General features: G+C 31.1%; 1 protein-coding gene across 1 annotated transcript in view; it reads right to left on the reverse strand.

Annotated features, from left to right (window-relative positions):
• Positions 1-21,003, reverse strand: part of LOC134268355 (cardioacceleratory peptide receptor-like) — a 37,939-nt gene extending 16,936 nt beyond the window's left edge. The window contains exon 1 of the mRNA XM_062750594.1: positions 20,900-21,003. Within this exon, the coding sequence (XP_062606578.1) occupies positions 20,900-20,983 (84 nt within the window). The 5' untranslated portion in view covers positions 20,984-21,003. The remainder of the gene's footprint in view (positions 1-20,899) is intronic.
• Positions 21,004-21,738: the final 735 nt, after the last annotated feature.

The following is a 21,738-nucleotide window of genomic DNA, read 5'->3' on the forward strand; positions in this document are numbered from 1 at the left end:
TATATTTCATATAACATTGTCTTGCCCCGATAACCTTCAGCTCTCCAAGCTGTTTCAAACTTTACCGTTTGTGGAAATTATGCTGCTTTTGCAGACTGCTTTAGGTTCAACGTTACCCATTGCATTCAATAGTGTTAGGTTGTTGATAGATCGCTATCTTTATTGCAGAGTATCAATGGTTAATGAAAATAAAAAGGATATCCTTTGTTTTAAAGCAATATGAGCTGCATTTTTTGGAAATTCTATTTTGTTGTTAAAATGTGTTATTATGATAAATTGATATGTAACTTAAACGTTAATAATCAATCAAACTAAAATAAAGCAGGATAAAGACTTCTATATACATGTACAATTAAACATACAGTTTTATATAAGAAATCATTATTGTACAGGACGACAATAATGCGATTTTGATTCAATCGAAGCTTAAAAATAATTCTCCCATCGCAAATATGAACAACAGAAATTTATTAATATTACTTTTTTGGTCATTGAAAAAGTTATTTACAATTTTGCAACAAAAAATTCTGACTTCAAAGTTGCAGCTCATATTGCTTTAAAAAACCCTACCAAAGAAGGTGGACAACATGTTACACATATGTAATATAAAGTTATCGACTGAAGAAGGTTAATTTTTTACCCAATTTACTGGGTTCAGTCATATGCCACTTTTATTTAATACCGGTGAATAAAGTTTGACAATAGCACACTATACTTAATTTAATTTCATCCAAGGCTTGCAAACTTATATCACAAAGACAGATTTTTGTGACAAACAGACTGACAGATAGACAATTATGCTAACACAATTGTGTCTTTTTCTTATTGGAAAGAAATGATGAGTCAGACAGTTTCATAAATGTTTACTATCGATTGACTCAGTGCGTCAAAAGAAAAATAAAATGTACCTCATATCTGTAGATTTTGAGCTTTTAGTTATAAATTGACGAAAACCCAGATTTTAAAAAAAAAACAACTTTAAGGTTTAACCTATTTTGACATAAGTAACTAATTGCAATCTTTTGACCTTCACATACTAAAAAGACTATTCTACCAAGTCCTTTTGCTATTAGGTTAAAACTTTCTTAATGGACAATTTGACATATAGTTTTTGACTAAAATTGTACCTTCAGGGTTTCTAAAATGTCAGAGACAATGACATCTTTCCATTTGGTGTCTGATTGACAACGGTAAAGTACAGAGTTGTTTAAGATTAAAGCGACAACGCAGCTAGGTTAAGGCCGCCCATAGGAAATAAGCCTTAAAATATTCCGAAAAAATCAATATAATATTAATATTCTTTTTTATTAGCATTAGTTTTAATTTAATGTGAACTATACTAATGCATATGTATGTATGGGGTCTCAACCGAGCTCGGACAACGCGACTTCATGTACATCAGCTGTTTGTCACGTGACATGTTTAAAATTAGAAAAAATATGTACGGATACAAAGATCGTAAAAGTTCAACGGTATACGGATATTTTTTCACTATGAAATTGATTGTGTTTTATTTAAGACAAATTTCTTAACCCGAAAAGTGCTGGGAGCAACTTCTCACTTCCCGGGAATTATATAAAATTTAGCCGACTTTTGATAAAGTATGTGCATTTACACTATACGCATTGAAGAAATGTAAAACTACGGAAAAAAAGACAGCGCACAACTTGCTCCCAGCACTTTTCAAAATAGTAGGGACAGTATCTACATGTGTATAAAATATTATAATTTATAATCAAGCGGATATCGTTGAACGTTGATTTTGGAGGGGTTGTACATATGATTGAGTGTACGTTTCTATATAAAAGTGCATGACTGCGGCTTTATAAGAGACCTAATAGTTATCAATTAAATAAGACTGTGAACTATTGATTAATGCATTCAAAAATATGAATCAATTGTTGTCAGATCACGCTTATATAGATTTAATTATCATATTTTCAGTTCCACTAATAGCTTTATCTGCGTCTCAAGTACAGAGAAACTGCGTGTCATACTAGCCTATGACGTCATATCTGTTAGTACAGCGAGATCAAGTTGGTTTTGATTTTACATTCGATTAGTGTTCTACTGACAAGATAAGTTACACATTGATTAATAAATACAATAATCATGAGAAATCAAAGTATGTAAGAGTATATGAAAAAGAAAATTATTATTTATTCGCCGAGATTCATTTGTACAATTTCACCGTGACGTCATAATCGAATTCCCGAGGCTCTGCATACGCTGTTCTACCTTTGGGTAGCCCTTAACCTAGTTGCGAAGGAATACTTGCAGTAAAACAAATTTCAATCATATGTGCATAAAAGAGCACAATTAATTGAATGATTGACCTTTAAATAGGCATTGAATTGAGCAGTTGGAAAATGCAGTAAATAGAAATGTTTAGATTCCCTCAATTGTTCTCGAAAGCAAGAATGTAAATTTTCTTGTATTTTTTCTTTTCTGAAATAAATAGGCCACAGACTTGCAGTTTTTCATTTACCTTTCGCGAGTAGATACATCTTTTGAGCTTGATATAATTTTTTAAAATGATTGCTTCGATAAAATATTTTGAAAAATAAAAATATAGATACATTTACAATATCAAAAAAAAAACCCAGATCACTGGATGTGACAAAGAGTCAACTTAAAGAGACAGCGTGAAGCATAAAGGGGGAAATTAACAAACGAAGAATTTTTGCATGCCCCTTGTAAATTTTGTTCAATTTCTGAAAGTATAAGGTTTCAGAATATTACAGGTTTCAGAACCTAAATATCTATTTTTATGGTAAAAATAAGTAAAAATAAATTCAGTATGTCCCATAACGAAAATATTGCTTTTCGACTTCCTCCCTATTGCACGACTGCGCAAAAATGTTGACTAAATTACCATTGTTTCAAGTATCTAAGAGTGAATGAATGTAGACCAAGAATTCATGAGTGAAAATTCTCGAGTGGGGCGTAAAACAACATACATCAATCAATCAATCATTTTTAGAAAGCTGCATGCATTTATTTTTTCTTAAAACATTGTTAATGCTTCAACAAAACGTTCCCTACTATCATTTTAAAATTAACTGTTGGCCTGAAAACCTCTATTTTCATGAAATAATTATATAACTCAATATAGATTAATAATTACTATTTATGTAAATTTGATTCGTAATTTTTATCGCTTGAAGTCAACATTTTGCAATTATTTCGGTCGATAAATGACCTTGTTATTTGAATTTTATTCCATCGTTAAATCCAAAAATGATTGACTTTTTCATACTACATGCTATTTGTTACAGTTAATGGTCCTCTTTTTTTCAAGGAAGACAAGGAGCACACGACATATTTGACCAGTCGTCAAGGGAATCTTACTCCATTTTGTCTCCTGATCTCACCTCTTTCACCTCTTCTGTTTTTAAATATCTGTATTTGCTCTGCTCTCAATCTGCATTGATTACTTTTATAAATAAAATGGCATGTAAAATGCTACAGGATATTAATACACTACAAAAATTGACCTCTGGTCTCCGTATTGAATATTGATGTACATTAAGTGCATATTCGTATACCGATATTGTTCTATGGTATTGATAATAGATATTACAGAACAAAAGATGCGATTCTGTGCTTGCTTGCAGACAGTCGGGTTGACTTTGACACAATCTGACGTTAATCATACTATTGTTGACTTCATAAAACAGACATTTTTCTTCTGCTTTGGAACTATTGCTAATGTATTGGTCAGTGTAGATCGATATTTGATATCTACAGTCTCAACAGTAGGAATGTTTCACAGGTTCGTCTTTTGACCGTATTTTTGAAAAAAATTTAGCACTTATTAAGTCAATGTCTGCCAGTTAGTGCATCTGCATGCAACTTTTTGAAGGAACTTTTTGTTAAAGAACTATTTATGTTCATATCTGCAGCTAGAATGTTTATTTAAGTAAACATCACTTATACGATTAAAATGTAAATAATAATGTATAATTACAGGTTCATGGAAAGTACCATTGCACCTTTAAAGAAAATAAGGTCCACATCTGATTTACAATACTTGTTCAGTACTCCTGAAGTTTTCTCCTTACCGCTATGAATATTTTAGTAGGAAGATAAAGAGGATTGGTAGATCATTTACAGAGGCCGTCTGTATTCTTTTGTTCATAATGGCAATTACTACTTTCGGTTAAAATTTTCGTTGAGCTCGCAAGTATCAGTGTACTTGGGGTCCAGTGATTTGATTGTGCGTCATTACGAGGGGTGATCAAAAAGTTCGCGAACTATCTCTATATTTTCAAAACCACGATTCAGATCAGAAATTTGACACACCTATAGTGATGCACTTGTTCTATAAATAGCATATGAAAAGTAATGATTTTCTCCATCATTGTGACATCACAATGTGAAAATGACGTCAATATGTAGGTTAATCGTGACGAAAAAAAGTTGTCTCAGTCTTACTCGAGCAAGGAACGGCTGTAAAGTTTAACGTATAACTTGGAAATTCCTGTGAAGTATCTTATAATAATTTGTACAAGGTTTATGAAGACAATAGGCTTTCCAGACATTTAATCATAAAATTGATTGTTTTAGTGAAGGAAGGGAGATGGTTAAAAATGATGTTTGTATTGTACCCCAGCGAAAGCAAGCTGGGGAAAGGTATGTGTCTTTTGTTAGGCAATTTGTTATGAAAGATTGCGAAGTTAAAGCTCGAAAGATGGTTGAATATCTTAACAATAATATTATTATTAAATCTCTAATTAAAGTATCTTTTAATTTTGACTTTTAACATATTAAATATGATAAAAAGATGGCCCCTAAAACTATATCCGTATTTGATAAACGACGTTCCTAAGATAGAGATCTCGGGTTGTGATGGTCACTTGCAGCATGTTCTTTCTGGGAAAGGATATCAGTATCCAACCATCCAATCTCCTAGAGTTGGTCATTTCTGACAAATGGACCGTTCTTGTTATGAAAATCAACTTTCATGGTATGAAATATGATTCGGAAAAATATTTTGGCGTCTGTGAACAGAATGCTTCAGGGCATGTCGCGTGAACGCCTGGATCACGTGATTCGCGCATGTGTAGAATCCTGGCAGATTTGCATTAAAATCAGAGAGGGATACTTTAAAAAATAATGAACACTGAAACCTTATTTTATATGTTTTATGGACGTTATTCATTTTGTTCGCAAACTTTTTGATCACCCCTCGTAATATTCACTTTTTAATATTTATCGTTAGTTTTTCTAATGAATAAAACTGTAATTCTTGATGAAATCCGTATGACAGTTGGTCAAAATATGTAAACTTCAAGCTTGTACCTCGACAAGTTGGAATGGATGTTTTAGCTAGTCAATATAACTTCCAAGCTAAATTAATATCAAATCAACTTTTCAAATGAGGTGTGCTTTGTTAGCTATGCCAATTGTCAACAAAGACTGTGAAGCAGCAAAAGAATTTTAGTCAGACTACGGTAAATACATGTACGTTAAAGGTATGTGTTTCAGAATTTCTCTATTCAATTATAGGCTTACAGAAAATCGATCTTATTGTTAAATAATGGTATCGCAAGATCATTAATATATTTTTAAAAACACGTGTTTTGATAGATACATTGTAAATTACAGTTACGTTTTCCGTCAAGAAAACCAATTTCAGAAGCAATTATCAAATTGTACTTTGTATAAAAGTCCTAAATCATTTTTTATATTAAAAATACTAGAGTATACGTTAACACAGAAATTATTTTTTATTAATATATGAATTCTGGTTCACACAAAAGAAGTAATATTGTCAACGGGCTCATTTTCATCATCATTGTTTTGTTTTTAAATTGATTTCTATTTCTCAAATCCAAACAGACAAAGATATCAAAAAGATTTTTATATTCCATGATATTAACCAGATGTTTGGCTCGATGACAACACCGACCAATGCATTAAAACTGAGTGGAAGTAAAACCCATAGAAATGCGGGGGGGGGGGGCATGTCCACAATTATTTTTTTCGCAGAAAACTTTTTACATATAATTTCATAGCATTCAATATTATGAACTTTGCTCTACATACTTAGATCACAAATATTGAATTCTATTTTTTATACACTTGAAGATATAGGCATTTCAGCACTCCTTGTTAGTCAAACTTTGTCAAGAGTGTAGTAACATAATTATCTCTCAAAGTCTTTATCATTATGAGGAATACCAAATTTAAATCAATGGGAAATAAATGGATTCCTTTAATTTATTATGAGGTCAAAATCTCAGGCACAAGAACAAATTTTATCTGCGAGTGATTGTCTAGCTATTCTTAAAGGGGCTATAAAATCCTTCAGAATTACTTTACTCAATGAATCTTTAAGTGGGTTCAAATCTGTAGTTACGATTGATGAGTGCAAAAGACTTAATTGGTTATAGATTGTAAGCGCCTTGTAAGACTCTATTGAATTATAAATGATAAGAAATGATTAAGAAGGAGGAAGAATAGAGACAATTTGTCTGAAAGACCGTTTCAAAGCACACACATAGGATAGAGCCAAAGAAAGATCGATCCTAAAGCATTTTGGCAAAACAAAAGAAGAAAACATTTATTGTTTATGAGGATTAATAAGAGAAAATTAACATTTTGATATTTCAACAGTTGAGAAAAAAGTTTTATTTCATTTGAATGCAAGAAACAGACAAATTAATTATATTATTATTCCAAATTTTTCAGTAAAGTAAAGTCATATCTTCGCATTATTATTTAGAGATTCGGATTCCAGGAAGCCTTTTAAAAGCATAAAAATAACATACAAGTATATTGTCAAATCTTATTAAGAAGATTTCAAACAACTCCACCCACTTTTTCGTCTTTCTAAGTAAAATGTCTTTGTAAGTCACTTTAATTACTTTTTTTCAATGTTGTAATCAATTGATAACTTTATACTCTCTTTGATTGATATCCCTTTGATACTGATGCCAATTAAAGTATTGTTTTTCCTGGTCATGGTTTATAGGTTGTCTGTTCGTTATTTTCTCAAATTTCTTTCATTTGACATTTATATAAATTCAATCAACCATTTGAACTCTCAGAATTGCGTACTTTGACGACAACACTCCTTTTTCACATCGCAATTACATATATTTGCCAAGATTTTGCGTAGTTTCCTGGAGATCTTAGGAAGAATGATATTTAAAGATAGGAAGTCGTCTTTGAAATTGAATTTCTGAAAGACCCATCCTTCTTATTAGTGGTTGTGAATATGTTATATTTGTTCTTTAATGTTACAACCTCAAAGATAATGCAAGGCAACAAGAATTTTCTGTCTTTTCAAAGAATTGTAATAGAAAACTTGTTAAGGTGTTAAAAATATTGTCTTTATTTCAATAACGAAAAAAAAATTAATTTTATAGATATTTAAGAGTTTGGCTCGGAGTCTAGAAATGCAATTCCTAAATTATTTTGTCACTAATAATGTTCCTTATTACAAAAACAAATGTTGTAGGACTTACCCCAGTTTTCTTCAAAATAATTTTTCTTAATTGACATATATTACCCTTTATTGAGGCTGAATACATTGGTTGTAATTAAGTATGGTATTTCTATCAGGAATGCTAAACTGTTTGTATTTTTTTCTCCGAATTGTTGAATCAAAAAAGTATTGAAATTCACTTTTTCACAAGAGAGCAGGACATAGCAAAACAAATAGGATTATATAATGTTAAACCAATGGGTCTCAGAATTGAATCTGATAATTACATTTCGTCTTGAAAGTCATTCACACAAGTTCAACAAATTCCACAGGAAATCCATTAATGAGAGTCCCATATCGTGATAATGGTTTACAAAAGCACTTTATTGCACTTACTACCTGGGTGTCAAACGTAATAAATATAATGAGGTCATGCTGATGAATTTACTGATAAAGATTCATTTAGAAACAACACATTTAAATTGATATTAGTTTTAATTGATGTTCGAGAAGAACGTCATAGATAATGCATATTAAGATGTAATTGGCAAAATAAATCACTTCAATGCAATTTTTGTTCGGGATGAAAAAATATATATTGAATTTTTTATTATTTGAAAAAATATATCTGTGACCTATACACGTATTTCGTAATTAAAGCAGCTGTGAAGAGACTTAACACGCCTAAATAGCTATAATGATTTCATATGGAGAAAGAAGATTTGTATTGATAAAAGCTTAAGATTTTACTACTTCCTAAGGGGAAAACATTTTTCCTTCTACCATCTGGCACTTTAATCAGTGGGGTAAAATATTGACTTTTTTAGGTCATCAACACCACCAAGAATGAACACTGATAGAGATACATTTTGAGCTACAAATTATAATATAACCGATGAAAGACGAACTCATGAATTACGCTGAGTAAATTGCAATAAGATTCTTTTGTTACTTATAATCTTCATAATAAATGAAGAAAACTTTATACTGAGCATTCTTTTTCGAATGACGTGATATTGTTTTCATTCCATCCTTTGTTTAATATTAAACACAACACTTTTGTTTGTTGTGAACATTTAAGAAAATTATTCTTTTTATACATGTATTATCAACTTTATTATTATTTTGTATTTTATTATGAAACAAACAATTATGATAACAAACTATAATACACATTTGGAGCAGAGTATGCACGGACTTTTAAAACATCAGAGGAGGGATCAGGTGCCACGTTAGGCGACATAAGGAACGTGTCATTCAATATATGAATTAACGAGAGATTGTAATTGTTTATAAAGTCATTGTATCGATAATGGAATTTGGAAAAATATCGACATTAAACGAGACTGTTAAACAAATATCACTGTTTCATAAAATATTTTCTCAATAGCGTGCCTAGTTCCAATAATAGTTTTATGTATAACACGCTCTGGTATATCGAATTAATATGCAGTGATTGAGGTATATTGTTAAATGAATAAGAGAAAACCCTCACATTTATCAAAATGTTAAGTTGTTAATTTGTCTCCGTTGTCTTTTCTTTGAAAACATTCAAATATGATACAGATGTGTTAGAGCCTGTCGTTTTTTACTTCGAGTTCAAAGCTTTTTTTGTTTTTTTAGATCAGCAAAATAAAGAAAGGGATGAATACTGTTCATGAATTAAAAAAAAAGATAAAAAAGGGTATATTTAAATGGCGAATTGAAGGCAACAATGAGAGATTTATTCTTTTCACGTATAAGATTTCTTTTTATTAATTCTGCTTCATATGAATACGAAACTAGGTCTGTTAATAAATGGGAGCAAAGACCAATCATGGAAATTCCATCACCTGATTGACGACTGAAGTTGTCAATCAGATACTCAAACAACTTGGAGTACTTGATTGTAGAATCAAAATGTTTTTATCAAAATACATTTGCAGATGACCAATGACATTATTGTTGATTTCATAGGTAGATAAATGAATAAAAAAGAGAAAAATTGCCATATTATCATTGTTCGTGCTAATGAATATTATGGGTCGTCCTTTCCCATAAATTTACATCCCACAAACCTTTCTCCTGTGAACAAATTTATTCATTGAATCAATTGTATAAAATATATTGCTTTCCCACGAACATTGATCCCCCACGAATTAAAGTGATTCCAAACTTCTCGGACAAATTAAATGTATAAGAAAAGTAATTTCAAACAATAATTTTTTTTGAAAAATGTTTTGCACTTAATTCAACCGTTCTTCAGTTATCAAAAAAATCAGATTAACCTGCGAATCTGAACCTAGATGGTCTCTGAGGTGCCTAGAACCGAAACGAGAACCGATAATCAGCATGAATCTAATTCTAATCACAAAATTTGTTGTCATCAAGGGAACATCAACTAACGATTTCTTCTACTGTCGATATTTTAATTCAGAATAATATCACTTCACGTGGAAAAACGTGCAGATATTTAAAAACAAAAACAAAAAAAACAACTGATGTTGCACTTTAAATGTGATTCATACTGCAGTGTGCTGTAATGATCTCAGTGAATAAATGATTCTTATTAGCTTGAGATACTAACGACGTCCTCCTGCTGCTTATAATTAGGAAATTATACAACTGACTTGAACTTAATGAATAAAGATTACGCCTTGGATGCTGTGATTTCGTCTCAGAAACCATATTATTAAAGAAAAAGAATGGTACAGTCACAAAGATGTCAATTTCACTCTGTGTTCTGTAATTTGTTGTTCTCTAATACTTTTTTTTAATTTTGTAGTGACGTCATGCCAAAAAACCTCTGTAACATTGGAAAAAGGCAGTTAGATTTTGTTGCAGTGGTTCGAAAGCAAGGGTAGCAGGAAAAAGGCAAGAATATTGCTTATCCCATTGTCATTGTAATGAAATGTTTACAAACATAGGCTTGTATATTTAATATTTTCATACATTTTGTATAATTAGGCTATACTTTTTATTCTTATTTTGACTACGAAATACTCTATTTACCTGATCAATCGACAAGGGACGCTAACTTCTCAAAGTCACCTTATCCTTCCTTTCCCATTTCTTTGACTTTGTTTCTTTACTGGATTTATAAGTATAATTTAATAATAATTTATAATTATAATCTGTGGAGAGGGCGTATATAGGTTATGCTTTCTGCCCAATCCCTTTATGTATTGATTACATAATAAAATATGTTCAAATCAAATCAATTATAATCTTCCTTGTATTTTTACTTTAATATAGGGATGTCAACGAATATTCGAATATTCATTCGATGAGTTGATATTCGAATATGAATTTATGATTCGAATATTCGTTTTTAAGTATACAAGCATTAAAAAAGAGAAAAACCTGGAAGGTTTTATTAGAAATTGAATCAAGTTTGTACAAAATAAAAAAAAACACTCCTCTTGGATTACCTTAAAGGTATGAAGTGTGTATCTAAGAGTAGTTTATTTATTTGTTCACTTAATTAGTGGTATAATAGTGTTCAGTACTAACAATCAGCTTTTATTATTGTAAGGACCCAGTTTTACAGTAAACACACAGACTTCTTATTTATCTAAATATCATTAAAAATCATTATCAGGAAATTATAATTTGCAAAAAGTAATTGCTTTTTATATTTCACCGTTAGATAATTGTTCTGCTTGGCATAAATTTGTAGGAGTTATCAGTGCAGACTTTAGTAAGACGATCAATTAATCTGGAACATACTAAAGAATCTTTTGAATTTTCAATAAAAAAAACAATCATTACATTTTGGATGTATACTATTCAATAATTCAAAAAAATACATAATTGTAGTGCATTTTTTGAACTCTACATGAGTTTTTATTCCAAAATAATGGCAAAAACCTATACTGTTTGACAGGAGAGTGAAGATATATACATTGTATTTAATAATGCAAGATGTATTTATTTTATCGAATATTCGAATATATTCGAATACTCCTATCGAATATTCGAATATCAATTATTGACAATTTTGACATCCCTACTTTAATTAGTCATACGCAAAATAGCCTAGGCTGAGACTGAAATGTGAATCAAGGAAAAAATATAAAATGCAAGAGAAAAATGATTGTTTGCATAATATCATTAATATCATATTAATTTTCCTTGATAATTTAGGCACTTGTTTTATGTTTCAAAAATGGGGTAATTGAATAAAATGATTTGGAAAATGTATAGCAATGGTCCATCACTGCAGTAAAGTTGGTCATATCATGTTCTCTCAGACATGCCTGTTCTATGATATAGATGATATGCTTATTTTGTTTGCTTGCAGACCATTAAGATAATTGGAAAGAATTAAGTATCTCTATTACCGTGTCTGAACAAATTCAATCCCATGCCTAAAACGATTCTCTTTCCCAAGGCGTTCGGCATTGTGAGATAATAAAATCTTTTTTTCAATTAATATCAAATTAATTTTAAAATGTAAACAATCTACAAAGTACTGTTTTTATTTGCTTCATTCTCTTTGTTTTATGGTTTTTGACAACGCAGTTTAGGGAAGATCATTTCATTTTCATGTGAAACCATAAACATTCCCCGCGGCTCTTTGTAATGAAGAATTTGCTGTTAACGAATGATATTCAAATTGCTTTTGATAATATAGAGGGAATCAAGAGACCGTGTGATTTAAGATAACTTGCTCCTCATCAGTATCGGTATTTATATTCAATTGATTATTATAATCAGAAAAAGTTGAAATTTCGTAAATTACTGTTTCTTTCACTTTTAGTACAAAACTATCAATTATGTCTTATCAGTTATGGATATATATCAGGGTCAATTAACAGTTACCCTCAATATTGCCTCGAATTAAGATTCGACATGTAATTGTTGACGGATTATTTCCATAACAAGGAGCACATTGAGGGTGTGACCAGTCGGCAAGGGATGTTCACTCCTCCTTGGCACCTGCTCCTACTTCTAGCTCCAGGATCATGAAGCATCTTAAGCTTAAGTCAAAATCTTCATGTTTCTTTAATGTTGTGGAAGTTAATTGGATCAAAATTAAAACAAGTTTCCATACTGATTCACAAATAAGCTGTTCTTTTGCAAATTTGGAAATTAATTCATAATGAATAAAACATTTTACAAGTGATAAAAAAATTTGACTTAAGTCTAAGCCTGTTTCATGATCCTGAGGCCTGATGTTAAATTCATCCTTTTTGCTCTGCTTCTGTTTTGTTTAATGGGCATTTGAGCTTGAATGTTGTGCGTTATCTCTATATATTTCATTTTAATAATTTTTCACAGCTTGTTTAGATAATAAAACAGCAACTATTTGTCTATGAACAGTTTTTCTTGCTTACTGTTACACACGCGTATGTTTTAATGTATTTATTTCTCGGGAAGAAAATATCACCAAAATTGTTTTAATAATTTTTATATATGAATGTTTTCACCAATATGTGATTAATCAATGGACTTTTGCTAGAAGCACTAGTACTGACTTTTACAGTCGACGACTTCCTTTGTTATTTACGCTTGCGTTATGCATTGAAGAGAGAAAAGGAAACCTTAATAATAGTAGTTATAGGTAATGTTAGGGGCACACACATTAAATATCACTGATGTCTGGAGGTAGAATTACTTGAGCATCATTTAAAAAAAAGGTAGTATCTCCTTGCATTCTTATTTTTTTTAGGAATCAAAAAAGAAGGATAATTATAAAATGTCGACAGGAAAACTTGGCCAGAGTTGGTGAAGATGTAAAGAGAGAGACTGAAGGTAGGGTGTTCCCGTCCTAGACAGGATAATCAGGGGTTTGAAATCATCCATTATCATCGTGTAAAATATTTCTGTTGAGCTAAGTATACATAGCAAAAGAGCCGTCATATATAGCCGTCGATTGTGAATATCAGAATTTCTTACAAAAGACCAATATAAACATCACGGTTTTAAACTTTTCAGTTAAAATATACATATAAAGTACAGCATTTTGAATTTCAAATTAATTCATTTTCAATTAAATTTGATTTGTATTGTTATGAACGGTTTAATATGATTATATTTTGACAATACTATGTATTTCTATCCGACCAAATTCATATTAAACTGAATTTCAATATCAATATTAAGAGCATATTAGCTCATTTTTTTCATAGAGGAGTAAGAAGAAATCGTCTGAAGATGACAGAAAGGAGCAGTGTGGCAACGCACTTTGAAAAAATTACTCACTTTGAAAAAAATTTTCAAAGTGCGTAATTTTTGGGACAAAATCAACGCACTTTGAAATTTTTTTTCAAAGTGCGTTGAATTTGGGACCAACTCAACGCACTTTGAAAAATTTTTTCAAAGTGCGTTAAGAGTCTACATCAATATATTTTACCATGGAGACACTTAACGCACTTTGAAAAAAAAAATCATATTTTAGTCATGGAAAGATTTTATTTGTTATTTATCTTTCAAAAAACTAAGCCTAACCCTAACCTCAAAAATGAATTGATTTACTCCCGTTGAAAAGAGGAGAAGACGGGTATAAGATCCCTCAGTCCAAATCTTTATCTTTCCAATACATAGGTGTCGGTAACAAACGGAGGAGGGGAGCAATAAACCTAAAAAGGGTACTCTGCATTTTCAATGCTTATACGACTTATTCGAGTAAAGGTGAAAATAAGTGGGGGGCTTAGCCCCCCATCCCCTCCCCTGGCCCTTCGCCCAGTCTCGATGGCTATGATATACTCAAAGCATTCATATAATTATGTATTTACCTTACTGGTATGACGTTGAAAACTTTCAATAATAAATGAGTTAATTAAAACAGATGAAAACAAGAAATTTTTAAGTACAGTAAAACGTATGAGAGAGGAAGAATTTTCATAGTTTTGAACAATCAAATTGTCCCCTTTTTATTATGAAGAATGTTAAATTGCTTGAAACTGTCCTCAGTTAGTGCCCCCTATACACCTTTACATCTACTTATCAAAGACTAGAATTTAAAATAAAGGAAGAAGAAACGAATTAGTGAACTTAAACAATCGTCACACTTTTTTCAAGACCCTTTAATTTTCCCTTTTATTTTATCAAAACCTTAAATAATTAAAACGTCAATATCTCAGGTCCCACAGTGACTTTATCATAAGAAAGTTATGTTATTTATCATACCGATTATTTGAAGGAATATTGATCAATCTTTACATTTTTTTCAAAGTGCGTTAATATGGTCGATATTAAAGCACTTTGAAAAAAAATTATTTTTTTCAAAGTGCGTTAGCTTGGTCCCAAATTTTAACGCACTTTGAAAAATTTTTTCAAAGTGCGTAATTTTTCAAAGTGCGTTGTAACAGAGCAGCAAATTTCATATAAAAAATCGTTAAGATGTATGTATCTTAATTTATTCCTTTTCATAAAATACCAATAGTTAAAACATAACGGTAGTAAACTATTAGAGCTAAAAGAACCAAACAGAGGATAATCGTTATAAATGTATAAGGCAAAAAGACGAATATAATAATAGATTTTTCAGCATTAGAGAAAAATTAAACGTGGGTAGGAAAATTCCCCCATGCACTTCTTTTTACAATTAAGGAAAGATGTCGCTAAAGATCAAAATAGTTGATTACTTTCTCGATGGATCTTGTGAGAAAGCATAGTTTTTCTTTGATTTGTTTAGCTTATTTTCAATATGCTAGAATTGTACAAAAAAAATCAAAAATCTTGCTTCTTTACCTTTTCAAGTAACAAAATAACAATCCTTTGTAAAATCAAAAAAGTGTCCCTTGTTCTTGAATCATATTTTTGTTAGGAATCAGGGTAATAAAGAAGATGAAAATAGGAAAGAATACTTTAAACAAGAAAAAATATAAACATAAATTTAAATATAAATGATATATTCCAATGAATAAGTCAATGGCTATCATATTGGGATCAGACGATGTCTGAATCTCCATTCTAGCGATGGAAGCAAAGGTGTCTACAGGGATTGATGAAAATGCGCTGCGCTTACAATTATCGAAAATAAGTTTCATGTAAAGATTCTTTAAATATATATAAAAATTATTTTGTCCAAAATCTTATACGCGAAAAGAAGCAAACAATTGCTGTGACCTTCAACTCGACATTTAGATATATCGACGACATATTGTCAATTAGCAATGGGTATATACATTCTTATGTCGATAAGATACTACTCGTATATCCAGGTGAACTTGAGATAAAAGATACCCCAGAGTATGATACATGGAGGGGATGCTCACTCCTCCATGGCACCTGATCCCACTTCTGATGTTTGAGGCCCGTAGTTGCTCTGCTACTATTCTGATTGTTCTTGGACTTGTGAGCTTGAATACTGTTCGTTATCTCAATATATTTCATTGCACATGAAATGTTAAATTAATTGTCAATAACTGTCAACGTCCATTAAAACAATGCAATTTGTGAGCATATCCAACACCGACCTCTGAAAACAGAGGAGAGGTGCCATTGATGAACGAGCATTCTTTGCAGACCGATCACACAAACCACATGCTCTTTGGGATGATCGAATTAAAAATATTATAAAGACAATTCAAAGTGAACATAAAAGCTTGAGAATTTTTAAGAAAGATGTCACTCAAATTTTTTTTTTCACAAAATACGGATCCTACTTGTAAATAAGATCGTTGTCTCGACCTTATAAGTTGCAAAATATTGACTTTTAACGACAATGATAAAATTCTTGTATTATCAACTTACTAGCATTTGTTAGTTGTTTGCCTCATTTAGACTGTTGCATTGGGTTTTGAGAACTTTCCCTTGGGAATCGCATCAGCACGAAGACATGGACCCCGTATGCAGAAGATTATTATATAATAACATATTGCCACGAATAAAGAGATATTAAAAAAAATTAAGACATCGTGTTGTCATGTTTCATCAAGTTCAATTACAAAGGTTCGAAATGAAATATGAAAGTTCATAACCTTCTTCAATTTTTAACTAAATACTCAACAAAACTTTAGTTATCATTTTAAATATGCAAATGGTAAGGTGAAAAATATTCGAACAAAGTTTTACAAATAAATAAATGCACTTATTTATGAAGTTCAACAGAACAGAAATTAAAGTTATAGCACTGGCTATGACATTGTCTCAAGTCAGTCTGAAACTGTCAATATTGTTCCAGTACGTTAAATTCTGGTGGTTTGAACTCTATAGTACTATCTTTGTCTCTGAAGAGTCAGAAAATTATTGTTTGATAATTTAATCAAAAAGTCTCCTTTCCCTGCATATTATTGAAATGTCATCAGCTTTACTGGTACATGTCTCTCAAAATGTTTTCATTGATTGGTGGACTAGTTACAACGAAACATGCATGTTCATTATGACAAAAGTGCCCTGGATTCATTTAACGGGTTTCAAAAAATATCTCTGTGATAGCATTCACTATGAGGAAAAAATGAAAATGTGTCGATTGGATTCCTTTAGAGACCAGTTCAGTGAGAAATCATACCGGTTTTGATAAAAGATTAAACGCAACATCGACCACAGTGACTGCCTTTAATGTATACATCATTTGCCCTCTTTCAATTAATGAATTTGTCTCTTTATCTCTAGTATTTGCTCTTGTACAATTCTGTGCTCTTTAATGTGACGCTTTGAGCTCGATAGTTGACTCTTGCTCTACAGAAGGTCCCAAAAGCATTTAATGGTTTGTGTACATGGTTTTAAACTTCAATGAGAAAATTGTTTGGAGAGCTTGCATGTATTGATTCAATTACAGAGAAATCATGCTGAGTTAACGCAGTTTTATCATTTAATATTATTATAAAATCTTTTCAACATTTGATGCATCGACTTGCCTTTGTCAATCATCTCCCTTGTCCATCAAGGGTAAAGATGTGAAAAACTAAAACTCATGTTAAATTTGTTTCTTTGCCTTTATTTCTAAATAGTTAGTACTTCGTGATGGGAAGGTCATGTGTTCGAATCTCGACTGCGACTCACTTACATTGTAAGTCGAGTGAGTGAGTGTAAGTATGTTGTTTAACGTCCCTCTCAAGAATTTTTCACTCATATGGAGACCCAACCACTTGCCGGTGGAGAGCTGCAAATTTTGTCCTTTATTTGGCACTCAGGTCCATTGAACAGAGAGGGATCTTCTTCATGCCAGCACCTACTGCGACACGAGACCTTGGTTTGTACAGTCTCATCCAAAGGACCGGTCTCAACGTCCGACAGTGGGATTCAAACCCACGAATTAAGGATCAAATCCTTACTTCGCTCTAACCACTGCGATACGCGGGCGATTCAACCGATAAGGAATAGGTAGCTTTTGTTTCTTCACCATGCTGTCTATATTTTCAAGTGTAAGATGTTGTCCTTCAGATGAAGCCTTATATTCCTAGGTCCTGTGTCAGGCAGGCATTGGCAGGATAAAGAATCCTCGTTGCTCAATGGCCCTAAGTGCCAAATAAAGGTCTTAATTTGAAGCCTTTTACTGGTATATGGTGACGTCTCTTTATGAGTGAAAAATTCTTAAATGGGAATTAAAACGACATACCGTCAATTTATTTATTAAGTGATAAATGCAAAGCAAAAAGAAAATTGAAAATTTTCCAAAACAGCTCCTAAACATGTTAGAAAAAATGTGCCCTGTGGCAACGCACTTTGAAAAAATTACGCACTTTGAAAAATTTTTTCAAAGTGCGTTAATTTTTGGGACCAGGTTAACGCACTTTGAAAAAAAAAAATTTTTTCAAAGTGCGTTAATATGGACCATATTAACGCACTTTGAAAAAAAAATTCTGCATGGCTTAATCAATATTCCTACAAATCTTAAGTATGATAACTTATCATTTGAACCTGATTTGATACCTTTTGTCCCCCGCTTGAAAAGTTGGGGATATTAATTTGGATCTACCTGTCCGTCCGTCCGTCTAGCTGTCCGTCCATCCGTCTTTCTGTAACGCTTTCGTTTCCACACGATATCTTTGAGCTTTTGCAATGAAATTTAACATAACAGAATCCCTGTGGCCTTAGGAAGACCCCTTTTGAATTTGGGGTCAAAAGGTCAACATTCAAGGTCGTAAAGAACTACGAACGATAGTATTATTCTTCCGCCTATCTATAAGTCAGTTCTCAAAAGTTAACATCTTGGAATGATTCTCAAAATTTTTATACATATTTATATGAATTTTCATAAAACCTTACTTATTTGGGATACCAAAGAGAGATAACTCTATAATTTTGGCAAAACTTGTGTTTTCCACAATAGAAATCAACGGAAAACTGAAAATATTTTTAAAACAACTCCCCCCCCCCCCCCCCGTGAAACTCCTTTTTACAGATAATATGGACTGTCATTTTACAAATTTATGCCAAAGCTTTTTGTGTTTCATTATGTTTATAGACAAAAAACGAAAAAAAATGCTTATTTTTCACCAATTTTAAAGCTATTTAAAACTAAATAATTGTATTTTATTAATTTATATATGCTTTATTTATTTGCGTAAAACATGAGAAAAGATATTAGATACATGTTAAATGAACAATTCCTATGAAAATATCATGTAAGTTAAATACCTGGAGGTTAACAGAGAGATTATCAGATATGGTATCAAATTAACATCGAAAAGTAGACAGGTACTTAACATAATTAAATGTAATTAATGTAATTAATATTCTGATTTTCCTGAAAATGAACATAAATAGACTTTGAGATTTAAAAGAACAAAATTTCGATTTACTACAGACTTCCTTGTACAGTGCTTATACTGTATTTAGAATGCTCTTTTTTTCAAATATCATTGACACTTAAGTCAATTCCACACAGAAAAAAATAACATACACATAAAGTAGTAATAACACACATAATCGCATCACTATATCCCATCATACGTTGCGAGGGGGTAATACTGTTGTCTATTTCTAAAATATAAGTCTAATTCCTTTTGTTTCATGAAAATTTTTTCAAAGTGTGTTAAATGTTTACATGGTGTAAAATTATGATGTACAGCTTAACGCACTTTGAAAAATTTTTTCAAAGTGCGTTGATTTTTCAACGCACTTTGAGAAAAATTTTCAAAGTGCGTTAACCTGGTCCCAAAAATTAACGCACTTTGAAAAAATTTTTCAAAGTGCGTAATTTTTCAAAGTGCGTTGTAACAGTGCCCCATTTCTAACGAGAGTCGTGACTTCAATGATTATGGGTCCTAGAATGAAGCTTGATTTTACTCCTTTAAAGATGAATAATCTAAAAAAAATATATAAATTTTCTCAGACAACCGTCTCTCAGTATATATTTGTAAATCACCAATATCATGAATAAAGAGCATTGGGAACTGATATTTTTGTCTAGCAGATGGTGTTTTATCTGATATCACTTAATGTTCATGCATTTCTCTAATGCATGTACAGTATTTTAGAAAGCAAAAACATTCTGCGGATTTTTTTTTTAAATTCGGAAATCTAAGCAAAGAGAAAAAAAAATCATGAGCATGTGCATGAATACATGTATACGATATGTTTTAATTCATCAATCAATATTTTATTATGTCAGTTCATAAAAAATATATATATATACGATACGACCTCTCTTCCCATTCACACAAAATATTTGAAACAAATTCCTTTTTTTAAATTGCAAAAACAATTTACATTCATAATTAAGCTCAAAGACAATCATAATAATTATTTTCGTAGGCAAATTCTCATAATCAATATATGCTTTATTAATTTAGAAAAAAAAATGAAATTATCTTTCGTGTAAACATGTACAATTCCTATAAGTAGGCTCTCAGGGTGTTTTGTGCATTTTATTATTTGTAAATAATTCGAACGTTATTTCAGATCGTTTTTTTTTTGTGCAGTTTCTTTTGATAAACAAAGATTTCACCAACTAAGCAGTCTTCATTGAATCCAGGAATGAGATACCTAGTATAACCTAGTTCAATATCATTGTTAAATGATTCATTTGGATCTTTTTAGTCCGCATTTCAGTGCATATGTTTTTCTTCCTTCAATTTTTTTAATTCCTGTTTCTTTAAATTATAAAGAGATTTATTTTTTGATGCATTTTAAATTTCACCCCATGTATGAGTAAGCATTTTGGTTATTAAATTGTTAATTTTATTTTGTCCTCAGAGAGCGGTCCGTAAGAAAAGTAGCATAAACGTTGATTTTCTTTTCCTTTATATTTTTTAAAGTGCCCAAAAACATGGCTGCCTCTTCCTGATCAATCATCTCTTATTGAATTAGTGTATATCCAATCTCATGGTTAAGCCAGTACATTCCTAAGTTACGAGAAATATCGAGTTTTAAGGTTTTATTACGGAAACCTGATTTCATCTAAAATCATTTCCTGTAATCACTGAATAAATGGATTTTCTTAATGGAGATTTTTAATATATCTCACCACCGTGATTTTTCCCCTGTTCTAAGTTTCTTTTCTTTTTTCAAAATCATAATAATTATATTTAGGCAAGACTAAAGGAATCCCCCTTTTTCTAAAATTTAAAAAAATACTAGTATGCTTACCTCAAAAAAGTAATAATGAAAATCGGTAGAGTTTCCTGGATCATCAGGTGATGTCGAGTTCGTTTCATTGTCCATCAGTAGCATATCCTTAACTGGATTTTCTAATAAAACACTCCAAAACTTCCGTACTATGCGTTTCCCCTACCTAATAAAATTGGTTTGAGTTGTATCCAACGTTTTACTTTATATATACTTATTGTTCTGATCTATCGATTAGTCTCGGCTGCTGGGACAAGGATGTTATGCCATGTTATAGGTGTGATTATCTTTCTTAATAGGTCTCGATACACCGTATTTTAAAAACTTTTTTTAAAATAAATCTTAAGAAGTATGTTTTTAATGTTTGAATAAAATGTATCTTTATTTATGATGAAAAAACACATGCAACTTCTCTTTTTTGCAAAATGATAAACATTTTTTGTAAGATATCTGAAAGATAGGAGATATCTTTCATAGGTTCGTAAAATAAAAATAATGAAATAAAAAGTTAAGATTCTGTGGTGTATTTTATTTTAAGTTCACTGAGATATTTTTAAATTCCAAATGAAGGTCATGCCTAGGGTTTTCTTTATTTCATGTAAAAATTTTAATACATTCTGCGAAATATGAATACAAAGACTGGTCCTGCTGATAACAGAGCGAAATGGTAAACATGGATATTCCGAAAGAATGTTGGAAGACCCGATCTAAAAAAAAAACTACTAAAATAACAAATTCAAGCATCTTTTAAATACTTGGGTGTACAATCAGAATGTTTATATAACAATATCATTTTGCATTAGAAGGTAAGTAAGGGTACGAGTTGTACTGTGTGTTGAATACTGTGAGTTGAAAAGAGC

The sequence above is a fragment of the Saccostrea cucullata genome, unplaced genomic scaffold (genome assembly GCF_032062105.1).
Source record: "Saccostrea cucullata isolate Sc308-1 unplaced genomic scaffold, CSIRO_AGI_Scuc_v1 ctg2336, whole genome shotgun sequence".
Classification (NCBI taxonomy): Eukaryota; Metazoa; Mollusca; class Bivalvia; order Ostreida; family Ostreidae; genus Saccostrea; species Saccostrea cuccullata.